Genomic DNA, 13,286 nt, shown 5'->3' on the forward strand with positions numbered 1-13,286 from the left:
GTACTTGATCGGTTGGATCACGAACACTTTCGACTACATCAACCGCGTTTGATAATGCTTCCGCTTTCGGTCTACGAGGGTATGTAGACATACTCTTCCCTTCTCATTGCTATGCATCTCCTAGAGAGATCTTGCGTGATCATAGGAAATTTATTGAAATACTGTGTTCCCCAACAAGTAGACATCAGGTTCCTGTTGGCTTGGGACTGGGCCAATGTGGATTTATGCCCCGGGAACAAATGACACACCAATCAGTTTTTACTTTACAATGTGCCTAAACAGGCAGTACTGCAAACCTAGGGAAATGGTAAAGAGGATGGGAGAAAAGACTCAAACAAGAGAAATGATGCTAGTGGGTCAAAAGAGTTGTTCTGTGCCAAGTGCAAGGGACAAGGACATCTGAAGAGTGAGTGCAAGATCAAGGTGTTTTGTGTGGTTTGTCAATGACCTTCACACAACACTGAGGAATGCACTGTTCTGAAGTAGGTTAAGCCTGTTGCAAAATATGTAGGATATGGTGCCAGAGGTCTTGGTTGTCTGCTGGTACAAAATACTAAAGACATATCTGTTGCCAAACATGCTAACCCTATGGCACTGATAACTATACATTTAGGGTAGCTAAATGAAACTACAGTGGCTCAAGTGTTTAGCAAAACGTTTGAGTGGGGGTGAACATGGAGAGCCAAGTTTCAAAGCCCAAAAACTTTCCTGATGAGATTCCCCAATAAGGCCAAGTTGGTTGAATTAAAATACTTTGAGAAATTTACTCTGTTGGGTACAGGGGCAATGGTAGAGGTTGATTTCTGGAGCCCTGATGACAAGGCAAAGGGGAAGTTGCATTATGCCTGGATCGGGGTCCCTGGTACTTTGAGACATTATCTAGGCATATGTGAGATTGGGTCTGCTTTGGGACCTGGGGTTGAACTTGATGTAGATCACATTCATTCAAGAGAAGAGGTCAGGTTAAAAGTTGGGGTGAGATACCTACAGAAGATCCCAGCTGACACTGAGATCACTACAAAAGACCTATTGTTATATGACATTGGTTTTGAGTTTGATTCAATTGCGGAACAAGGATGGTATAAGTTTGATGATGGGAACAAAAGGAAAATATTTGACTTCTTATCTCTCGAAGGTGCATCTGAACAAAAAGACAATGATCTGCGGAAGATAAATAAGCAATCTGATCCTATCAAGCACACTGTGAGTTTGGGAAGCTTGGGACTGAAACAATATGAGCAGGTTGTGCATGGAGAGGGGTAAAACAAGTTCCTAGTGGAAAGTTGTAGCAATAATACAGAGAAAGATGTGGCTCTCAACAAGAATGAGGAACAAAATTTGCTTGTGAGGCTTCAGTTGGCAGAAGAGATGGCTTCTAGACAGGCTGCTCAACTAATGATGGAAGAAAAAAGAGAAAAGAAATTGAGATTGTTAAAACAAACTTGGAAAGAGAGGTGAAAAGACATCATGAACTATTGCAAATCAACCTTAAGACAGTCGATGAAGTAAGAGAATCTCAGTCTAATGACAAAAGTCCAGAAAGGAGGGAGGAGACTCTGGATGGTGATGAGCCTGAAGGGGAAGAGGGGGTTACAGAATTTTTTTGATAGAAATGGAGTTGCTTGAACAAGAGATAGGACTGGGATACTTGGAGCAAGTAGATTATACTAGCAGTCAAGTAACATAGTCTTTTGAGACTAAAGTCAAGAGAGCTAAAAAGGAGGAATTAGACCTGAAGGAAGAAGAAAGGCTCAGAAAATGTTGGTACCTTTTGGTTTCAATCTTTTGTAAGACTTGTGATTTCTAGTAATGGAAATCGGAGAGGCGAGATCTCTTTTATCAAAACAATAAAAATAAAAAAGAATCATATAGCCACCGACTATTTCAAAATTTGCTTTGTGTGTTTGAACAATTGTCTAGATTGAAAATCATTTTCACAAGAGTGAGATTTATTGCTTGGGGGATGCAATTTGAGAGTGCAAGAGTATAATGAGATTTTCACTTGTGAGAGTAGGCTTCGTCCTTTGAAATATCTGAGGCTCCCTATGGATGCTAAAAGACTGAGAAATTCACAATGGGTTACATCAGATCAGTATTGCTTTGCTTGTGATGTCCATCCTGGAAACACCAAAAGGTATGCTTAAGAAGATGTATTCTAGTAGAGACAATGGTCTGGCAGGAGACTCAAGACAAGAAAAAAAACCATTTAGTGAATTTGCCTGTTCTTTGCATGCTTAAGAGCTGTAATTGTTTAGGATCATGAATCTGGAGGTTATGCACAAATGCCTATTTATGATATGGCTTTTGGATGTTGGAAAAATCTGAAGGTATTTGGCAGGAGATGCTTACTAAAGAAGCACTTGCATGGTCTGACTCTGACTGGTGTTGCTGATGGAGGTAGTGGCTCTCACTTTGGCATGGTTTGATGAAAATTAGAGAAACCTTCATTAGCCTTGGCTGCAGATTGATTGTGCATGGCATATGCTATAACAAATGATTATAATAACCTTGTGTTTAATTCATTAATATATGGAGTGTTTTTAAAAAAACTGCTACTCTAGGAAAATGTGTGATCAGGAAATAAACTCATGAACAATTTTTCGGAATATATAACATTTATCGTATTAAGATTGACAGTGTTATGTACTTACGTGTCAGGGGGTACCTCGCCGTGTACCAGAAGCCGGCCCATGGCACCTAGGTTGGTTTAAGCCTTGGGCCGATGATGTACCAGCCTATGGGCCCAGTACAGACAAGAACTCAAAAGACTTGGAGTACATGGCAAGTCAACTGGCGTTTAAGAGAACTCCTCCGTAACCCTAACTGACTAGGTTCTTGTAAGAGTCAATTACATCACTAGTGCTAAAACTTGGCGTGAAAACTCACTTTAATGCCATAACTTGCGACATACATTGAATTGGTGCTACAACTTGGCTTTCACATGCATATACGGTGCAAATCACATTTATATACAGACACGGTGCTGACTGGTCGTGCCATGTGGCATGGGGCCCGCTGTCGGCTAGTGAACGGTAGAGATAGGGCGTCTGGCCTGGTATTTTACGGTAAACCCCTCGGAATTCTTTTTTTCTCATGGTAAAGTCCCTGACAGGTGTTTGTCCATCTGTAGCAAATTATGTACAAAAATGACAGCATATGGAATTCAAATACATAAATTATAATATTATGTTATAAATAATATATTATTATTATTATTAAATTGTACAATGCTTCACATATTATTTCATAAATTATCCATATGATTAAATTATAAATAAAAAATTATGCACATAACAATTTTTCATATATTCTATAAAAGTATCAAAGTTAATTTTATATTTTTCTATATACTTAAAAAATTCTAATATATATTTATGTTCATGCTCTTAACAAAAACGTTATCTGTTACATGAAAGTATTGATTTTTATCCTACAATTTATTTTATTTATAACACACAATTATAACTTACATATAATTTACAATTTTTGTAAAAAATATCAGTGCGAAATAGTCCGGTCCGCTTAAGGTGTAACGAATATATATGATGCGTATCCTCCCAAAAGTGAAAACAGTTCTTGGTGCATAGGTTGGGCGCACACCTCTTCATACTGCAGATCGCGGGTTCAAATCATATCATTCTCTGTTTTTTGCATATAATTTGCTCACTGACAGATGGACCTGACACATGTCAGGGAACTACGAGTTAGAAAAAAAAATCCTAGGGGATGACAGCAGGCCCCACCCCACGTGGCGTGCCTAGTCAGCACTGTTTCCATATACAAATGCGTTTTGCATCGTATATGTATGCCAAAGCCAAGTTATAGCAACAGTTTAATGTATGCCACAAGTTTTGACATTAAAGTGATTTTTAGTGCCATGTTATGGTACTTGTGGTGTAATTGACTCTTCTTGTAACCCTAGACCGTGACGAATGCAGTCACGTACCTGAGTATCACCTCAATATTCTACACGCGGATACGTTGGTAAACAACAAAGTGTTGGCCCTCGACGAAGTAGCGAGCGGCCGAGGGCGCTCCGACCACGTCCCGGTCGGCGCTGATACGTTCCATGCGCTTCTTCACAGTGTCAGCTCGCTCGCTCGCCATCCTCGGGGGCACGTCCCTTCTCGGTCTCTATCCAGTTTGTACGTATCCACGCGCTGCCACCGGCTTGCAACCGCGCGCGGGCTGAAAATCCAAGCCTCTGAATTTCTTGTCTGCACTAGCAGCCGATGCAAAGTTCTTCACCACTCACTACCATGAATGCCCTGGCATATGAAGTAGTAGCACTCAACTAATATACTACTCATACTACGTTGCTCAAGGTAGCCCGAAGCCAATGGCAGGTTGCCACCGCAAAACTCCACTTGTTTGGGAACAAAAAGCATATCCAATTGTTGCACGGATCGCTACTGCGGCGAAGGATTCGAAGATACTGCCGCAGGTGGCCAATTGTTGCACCTCATTTGCTTATAATAGTCGTGTCATTCTTCGCGCCGTCTTGGGCGCGCGCACGGGTGTATATATAGGCATGCTAATGCCACGTTCTAATGACCGCTCGTACCAGAGACCCGACCACCACCGAAAGGAAGCGGGGAGGCCGTAAGTGCGGCAGAGCGCGAGGTAAGCGGAGCTCCATCGACCCAATGGCCGGCCATGGCTGGCCGTTCGCGCTCGAGCTCGCGCTGCGAGGCGCCTGCGCCGGCGATGCGCCCGCGCCCGCCCCCGGCCCCGCACCGGAGCGGCTCGTGCCGGCCATCTTCGTGTTCGGGGACTCGACGGTGGACGTCGGCAACAACAACAAGCTGCCGGACTGCACGCCCGCCTGCAGGGCCAACTACCCCAAGTACGGCGTCGACTACCCCTCCCACGAGCCCACCGGCCGCTTCAGCAATGGCTACAACCTTGCTGACCAGCTAGGTGCCGTCAAAACTTCCTTCTCCCTTCAGTTTTACTAGCATCTTTACCTATTTGTTAGAGGAAACTGAATGGGCTTACTGAACACGTGAAAAATCTATGTTCATAGCGCCAGTAACGATCCAACGAAACTGAGAAAGGCCGCTGTCCTTGAGTCACGGGGTGACGATCTTGGCACTAGGCGCCAAACACCTTTAGTTAACCTTTTCTTTTCTGTTTAGAAAAGGCCTTTCAGTCGCCTGAAGCAGACTATAGACAGAACAGTGAAACCTCGTACACATACGATTTGACGTTGTCGGGAGAAATAAACAAAGCAACAAGTCTCAGACAACCAATGCAACCGAGAAAAACCAGAGTAGACAAATACTACGTGTGAGCATCACACAAAAGAATAGTAGCGCCTAGCACGCTATAACATAGCATGTAGAGAATTGTCTCGCTAATATAACATAATTTAGGGACGGCGCCATTTTGTATAGCATTGCTATTTTCTTTCCTTGATGAGCATACCAACTGGGTTAGGTTGGTTTTGTGTTCATTTGTTGAAGTACTCCTCTTATTATGAAAAAGACGCCAAATAGAGAGTGCCCCTTATAAAGATCACTCCCAAAATACTCTGGTGGTGACACGTGACACAACATATGTGTTGGACTGGTCATGCCGATGATCACACCAGTAAATTAAATCGGCCACTCAGTGGATTAGGTTTCCAAATTATAACTTCGATTGGTTTCATGACATGACTCACTATTCCATCCTCAATGCAAGCAAAAACCACGAACAAGGCTAGGTCTCGCATGTGAGCTCATTTCCTCACGCACATTCCACTATCCCTGAACCTTAGAAGCTCCTGTGGTGGCAACAACAACCCCATTATTGTCGGAGGCAAGGGCAACTCTTAGCCCTGACCTCCCTTGCTCCCACCTCAAACCCTAGTCACAAACCTTGCGGCTGCGTCCAAGGACGGAAAGCTAATCGTTATGTTAGTATAGTCATAGTGCACAAGATGTTCAACTTTATGCATTCTTCAAGTGCCATTCTTTGTTGGAAAAACAGTAAGGGCCCCAAAGGACCCGGCTGACATTAGTATAACAGAACTATTACAACACAACCTTCAAAAGGACCCCAAAGAAACAAAAAATTTAAAAGAAGTCTTTCTAATTAGCATGAAAGACCTCCAGGTAAACTCTTAAAAAGCAATTAGGTCCCTAAGCTCTACTAACAATCTCCTTCTATTGACCATGGAACAGAATCAAATGATATTTACAAAAACCAAGGAGATATTGCAACAGCTTCAGCCAATTTGGGAAACAAAAAAAAACTCAAATTGTCTGAACCCTAATCCACATACATTACTACTTCAGCTCAATTTTTAGTTAATGAAATGTTTTGTGTTGTGCTTGTTCTATAATCAATTATGAAAATGAGTATACAAGTAACCAAAAGTATGTCAAACAAAAACTAAAATAGAAAAAAAAGTGGGCAAAGGGAATTACGAGAATGTGCCAGACACAATCTTTAGTCTTTTATGCCTTGTACAATGTAAGGTGCTTAGTAAAATAAACCAAGATTTTTTAAACATCAGTGCTTGTTTCTATAATAGGGGTGCAAATTAAGCGTCTATTCATTATAAATAAGCACCTGTGTTTAAGAAAAAATAAATCAGTTGTCAATGTGCATCTCAATAGGCGACGTTGAGTATCGACGGCTCATTCTGAGGGAAAAATGATAGAACGGGGGTGCATGGTCCTATGCGATGATATGGTAGCTATCATTTACTCGTCCTACCACGAAGTGTGACAACGTGCATCTTAACTGGAGTCTGAACTGGCTGCATGCTGGGAAGGCATCTCCCTTGCCATTCAGTGAATGGCCAACCCTGCCCATTGTTATTCTAACCGATTGCTCAGAAGTCGTCAAGTTAGTCACTGAAACTGGGAGGACAGGTCGGCACAAATGATGATGGTGCAAGAAACTAAAACACTTCTACACGAGAATAGAGAATTCTTAGTCAAGAGAATAGAGAATTCTTAGTCAAGCATACCAGGAGAGAGCAAAACGTTGTCATAGTCATTTCCTAGCGAAGTGTGGTAGAACAAAGAAGCGCACTATGGTGTGGCTTCGCTCTGGGCTGGAGGAAGTACCTGACTTTGTATTGCAGACTTTGTTGCCACTTGATTAATGAATTCTCCTTTCCCTCGCAAAAAAACACACCGGTGCTTAAGGAAAAAGATCACTTTATTTCCCTAGTACCTCCCCTAAACATCTTGCCTCTACAAGTCCTCATGGAGATGTGGTGCCAAGGCTCATGAAACCGGCTCAATTAGCTCGTAACTTGGACGATTTTCATAAGCGAAATTGCTTCATGGATGATACATTGTGCACGATCTTTGATGACTCGCGTCCAAATCTTGTGTGTGCATGCGCATTGTGCCGCTGCCATGTAGGATCGTGCAAAAATCAGGCGTTAGTCTATCATGTGTATAGCAGCGCTCTTTCATAAGAGACCAGAAACAATCTTACTTTTGTAAAATATTATATGCTCGAACAAAAAAATAGTAAAAGCAAATGTCAGGGCTAATTATTTAAAAGAAATTTCTAATCCACTGAGCATCTGCACCTCAGCTAAAATTTGACGTTCTTTTGTGGTTCTTTCACTATTCGCAAAGTGCTCTTGCAAAGACTATTGAGGTGACCAAATTGTTGTATTGTGTATATACATGTTTCGACGACCAGCTCAGATTCTTGGATTCGACGAGAGCCCACCTGCTTTCCAATCACTCCCGGAGAAGGGCATCGCCCGACAGATGAAAAACGGCATCAACTTCGCATCGGGGGGTTCAGGCCTACAGAATAAAACCGGCCAAAAACTTGTACGCGCGCACAGTGACTTCACTCTGTTTTCATCCAAATTGTTCGATACATTAACGAAGCCACCGGCCCCGCTTTCTTTGCGCAGTGCGGGCAGCTGCACTGCATGGCCGACCAAGTCGGGAAGTTCACGTCGGCCGTCAAGAAGATGGGGAAGGGCTCAGGCGACCTCCTCTCCAGATCCCTCTTCTTCATCAGCGTCGGCAGCAACGACCTGTTCGAGTACGCCGACCCCGACAGCCCGCCCTCTAAGCGCAACGACACCGCCTTCTTGGAAAGCCTGGTCGCATACTACAGGGGCTACCTGGAGGACTTGCACGCCGCCGGGGCGAGGAAGTTCAGCATCGTCAGCCCGGCGCTGCTGGGGTGCTGCCCGTCGCAGAGGGCGATCGCCAAGAAACACGATGACATCGACGAGTTCGGCTGCTTCGGCGCGGCCAACAACCTTTCCAGGCAGCTGTACCCCATGCTAGCCTCGATGCTCCAGGACCTCAGCCGTGATCGGGCCGGCATGAACTACTCCGTCTGCGACTCGGCGACGATGGCCGAAATGATCTTCAAACCCGGCGGCGGAGCTGGCTTCGGTATGGCAGCAACACCCTCCCATGTTATACTTCACACAGTAACGTATGGGCATGATGCTAACACCGCGCGTGTCGTTGATTTTCGGCAGACCTGACGGTGCTAGACACGGCGTGCTGCGGCGGCGCCGGCAAGTGCAACTCCTCCGCCAAACTCTGCCACAACCACGACAACTACATGTTCTGGGACAGCTACCATCCGACGAAAGCCGCGTCGGGTCTGGCCGCGATGGCGCTCTTCAGCGACCCCGGCATGTACGTCCACCCCATCAACGTGGAGGTGCTGGCGGAGTCGTAGTGTGGAGGACCGCCAGCGATCTGGCCGTGTGTGCTTAGGACAGTTCTTATCGAACCAAAAACTTAATTTCCAAATAGCGGCCTCAAAGCATATCTTCCAACAAATTCTGAGTTTTTTTTAGGTTGCATTTCTATCCTAAAACTTTCCTTTTGTTATTTCTCCCATCCTGTTGCGTATGTAAATCTCACTTCGACGTACATTTTAAAAACATTTCAATTGTGAATGCACGAAATCAATTTCAAATCACACATGCTCACGGATTGTACCGCAAGCAACAACGCAGTTCATCCAAGAAGTGCTTGGATGTACTCCAGGTCACATGCTCATTGAGTGGCACACCGTTTAATAGCATTTTGTCTACTTGCTCAACACAACATATCCACCAGATGCATTTTACTTGACTCGCGGCCCAACGGTTGAAGAGTGAAATATTTGTGAGGTTGGCCCCACCCTACACCGTGCGGCGACAGTGCTCCTCATTTCATCTCCAAGGCATCTATTTGCTCTGATCCGTGCCCACCAGCACGTTAAGATACACATTCATCCATGAATAGCACAATGCCATGTCCTTCTCAGTTGCAGTTGCTTCTTTCTTTCCATCTTCTTGGTGGTTTGGCTTGGGATCTTGAAGTTGAGGTTATCAATGATAATGCGATCATCCGGCACCAAATCATGCAAACTTGATAAGAACACATGCACCGTCGAGTAATGTTGAACACTATGTGCAAGAGCACAAATTATGTAGAGCTCAACATTATTAAAGCTTGAGCGAGATATAAGGAAGAAGAAAATTTACTTTGGAGGACTAGTGCACAAAATGCTGGTGCTGGCGTGCCACAAACCAGGTTGGTGGCGTCTCGCCCTCACACCATCAATATGGCGCCACTGATAAAATATGTTGGTGCCGTGTGGATCCATACGCCACTAGTAATATAGATACCGATGGCGTGACAAATGTCAGAACACCACCAACATATTGTTAGCTTTAATCTTGATGCATGTATCTGCATATTTAGTTTGGTTTTGTCATGCATGTAGGATAGGTTAGAGAGTAGCTAGTCCGGTGAGGCTTAAGCGGAGGCACGCGAAGAAGATGAGATGTCAGGCTGCCGTGCGACGCGGCGAGCACGACGAGACGTCGATGTTGCTGTGAGATACGGCAACGCCGTGAGATGCGGCATGACGCGATGGTGGCTGGAGCGTGATGGGTTGGAAGATCAAGTTGAGCCTGGCCGTTGAGGTGGCTGCTGAATTTGGCCGAGTCTTGTGGCAGTTGGAGTGATTCTAGCAAGGAGTAAGATAAGGCCAGTTAGTACGTGCATGTAGATATGGGTTAGTTAGTTAGTGGCTTACTGCATGCAAGGAGGTGGTGCGGTTAGGCTGGTCATAGTGAGAGTAACTTAGCTAGTAACATAGCGCACTCCAAGAAAATTTTGCTTATGTGGCAAGTAGTTAATAAGAAGTGATAACATAATATGTTACTGTAACATAGCGCTTTTCAAGACAAAATGAGTCTACAAGTTAATAAATGAAGCCATCTAAGATACTACTATTATGTTACTTTGCATTATGAATGTAGTAACTTAGGCTAATATCATATACATGACACTAGTCTAAGTTACTCCCTACTATGACCAGCCTTAGTGGCGAGTATGCCGGTCGGGCTATGTGTGCGTGTGCATGGGATTTGCATCCGGCCATTAGCCCCTGGCTATGTGTATATATATCTTGCATCGGAGTAATGGAAGGAGGCCGTTGAGGGCTGAGGAAAATATGTAGCCTGTGTGTTCGCCAAGGAGAAGAGCCTATGGCAAAGCATTTGTGCTCCTTCTTGGTCCATGCGTGTGTGTGTTTGAGTTTCTCCCATGTGTGTGTTTTCTTGAGAGAAGAAGATAAGAGAAACCAAAGAGAGAGTTGTGTGAGACAACGAGAGGAGAGGAAGAAGAAGCGGTGCTGCAAGGAGGCGGCGCCAACACATATTTCTTGATCTTGTAGCGTTGTGATATTAGGCACCCCACCAATTTATTTTCTAGCAAAAAAATAATAATTTGCGGCGCCATGGCAGCGTTCTCGCATGACAGCGGGACATATCAAAGATAAAGCTGAACAACAATCAGTTTAGCACATGGCCAAACATATCTAAAACGACCAACAATCTCACAACTTCGTTCGTCATCTAGAAACGACTCTACGCATGTTCAAGAAACTAGCTATTTAGTTCATTATCAACACAAACAAACAATGCAGTTTCACAAACAAGTATCACACAACGGCTCAACCCCACACACACTTGCATTATAGACCTCGACCACATGGACAGAGCTTACATTTATATAATGTCAATGACGATTATGATTCTAAAGTTGTTGCTCCCGGTGTTCCTAATAGAGTAGCGCAGCCTGTTGAACCTAGAGATTCTTCCCCGTGAGTAACTCCTTCCATCCCTCCTTGCTGAAGACAATGTGGTTGTCCGTGACTGCCTTGTACGCAGAACCCTTACTCTAAGGCGCAGTCCAGTAAAGCTTGCTTCATCATTGTCGGTGTTTTGAGAACAGGGGTTCCCAGACTTGCCTGCTTGTGGCCCACGGCATGGCTGAGCTAGCTGGCCCGTACGGCCCATCTTCATCGACAAGGCATTCAAGACCCTCATGAGGGGTCAAGCCTCGCGAAGCGGACGACGCAAGATCTCCTCAGGAGCGGCCTCGCCAGGCAGGCTCGCGAGGGGCGGAGAGATCAAGGCAAGGCAAACCTTACGAGGTCCTCGTGATGTGAGACATGACGATCGAGACCAGGCGAGCGCCAGCGCGTGCAGTGTCCTTACTTCCTCTTTGGTGCCAGGGGGACAAGCGCAGCCACGGAGTACCGAGGCATCAAGCAAAGGTTTCCATATTGGTGCAATGAGACCAAGATAAGAAGGATGGCAAGACGGAGGTTACCATGAAGCCCAGGACGGCGTTACCACCAGAGCCTTTGACAGGCAAAGACCGCTTTTGTCAGGATAAGCTGTACTAGTTGTCCTCCTTCAAATTGGCCGTTGTTGGCTTCCTTCCCGCTCAATATTTGGGGAGAGGACCAGGGCCTATATAAGTAGAACTAGCCACCACAGTAGAGGGGACGATCGAATCGAGATCAGATCGAGAGGCATCCCACCCACACAAGTTCACCAAGCACAAGAACACCTCAACCTCAGAAGGTTGTTCTTCCCCTTGTACTGTTCATCATCAGCCCAAGAGGCAATCCACCACCACCACACTGGAGTAGGGTATTACATCACAAAGGTGGCCCGAACCAGTATAAATCTTGTGTCTTTCTATGTTGTGAGTTCGTCGAGTTCGTCCGCAAGATGTTAGAGAGCTAGGGCGTGGATCGATAGGAAGAAAACCTTCAAGCGCACCCCAGTGTTCGAACCTTGAGGGTTTTGCCGGAACCCGTGATCCGACATTTGACGCGCCAGGTAGGGGTGCGCCAAAGCTTCCTTTCGTCGCTCCGCGCCCCATTGCTTCGTCGTCTCCATGACAGACGCGTGCCGCGCGCACGTGCTGAGCGCCGGGCTGTCCTCGCTGCCCACGTCGCTCAGACGACTCCCGTCGATGGGCCACCTCGTCGTTCCCCATCGCCTGCCGCCAACGCCGCCACCGGCCCGGCGGGAACGAGCAGCAAGCATCCTCGCTGCACCCCACGGTGCGGCGGGACGGCCGCACTGCCACTCCATCGGTGACCCCGATAGGTTCTTCTTCCCATGCATGTCGCCCTCCCATGGACGCACGGGCCGCGCTCCTCATGGCGCGCGAGCTCCTGCGCTACCGCCCGGTCGATGATCTCTACGAGGACTGGCTCGACCGCATCGCCGAGCTTGTCCGCGCCGCAAGGGGCTCCCCTGCGCCATCCCTCTCTCCGCCTCGTCCTCCGCCATCTACGTGCGACGTAGCTCACGGATCGCCTCCACCACCTCTGCCCCAAGACGGCGCTCCGGCGCCAAGACGCGCGGCTCCGCGACGCGACCCGCCGAGTCCCGCACCCGCGCGTGAAGAAAGAAGCTGTCAAGAAGTCCCTCGACCGCAAGAAAACGCACCGTCGCTCCTCGCATCACCGCGCCGGGACCGGCTGCTGCGGCAAGACCGCGCGCCACCTGTAGCGGTAGGGCGCGGACCCCATCAAGACCAAGCTCCACCCCAAGGCGGGTCCCGGTGACCACAGCTGGCTGCCGTGCTTTCATCCATGAGCTGCTTAGCGTCGCCTGGCCGGGAAAGTTCAAGCCGGATCTGCCTCCTCGCTACGACGGCACCCCCGACCCCGAGGAGTTCTTGCAGCTCTACGAGCTGAGCATCGAAGCGGCCAACGGCGACCAGAAAGTCATGGCAAATTGGTTTCCCATGGCTCTCAAAGAGGGCACCCGCTCCTGGCTCCTGAACCTGCCTCCAGGCTCAATTTCCTCCTGGGACAAAATGCGCACCCGCTTCATCGCCAACTTCCAAGGCACTCGCGACCGCCCCCAGTCGCGGACGACCTGCGCCGCATCAAGCAACAACCAGGAGAGACCCTGCAGAAGTATATTCAGCGCTTCAACAGCGCACGGATTAGGATCCCCAAGGTGACCGACGAGGCCATCATCTCAGCAT

General features: G+C 46.8%; 1 protein-coding gene across 1 annotated transcript; it reads left to right on the forward strand.

The window, feature by feature from the left end:
* The first annotated feature begins 4,646 nt into the window (after positions 1 to 4,646).
* LOC119358065 (GDSL esterase/lipase At5g55050-like) lies at positions 4,647 to 8,890 on the forward strand. The gene is made up of 4 exons (XM_037624780.1): positions 4,647 to 4,920; positions 7,654 to 7,790; positions 7,877 to 8,372; positions 8,462 to 8,890. Exons 1-4 carry the CDS (start codon positions 4,647 to 4,649, stop codon positions 8,665 to 8,667), a joined length of 1,113 nt encoding a protein of 370 aa, XP_037480677.1. The 3' UTR covers positions 8,668 to 8,890.
* The last annotated feature ends 4,396 nt before the right edge of the window (positions 8,891 to 13,286 follow it).

Source organism: Triticum dicoccoides, chromosome 2A (genome assembly GCF_002162155.2).
Source record: "Triticum dicoccoides isolate Atlit2015 ecotype Zavitan chromosome 2A, WEW_v2.0, whole genome shotgun sequence".
NCBI lineage: Eukaryota > Viridiplantae > Streptophyta > Magnoliopsida > Poales > Poaceae > Triticum > Triticum dicoccoides.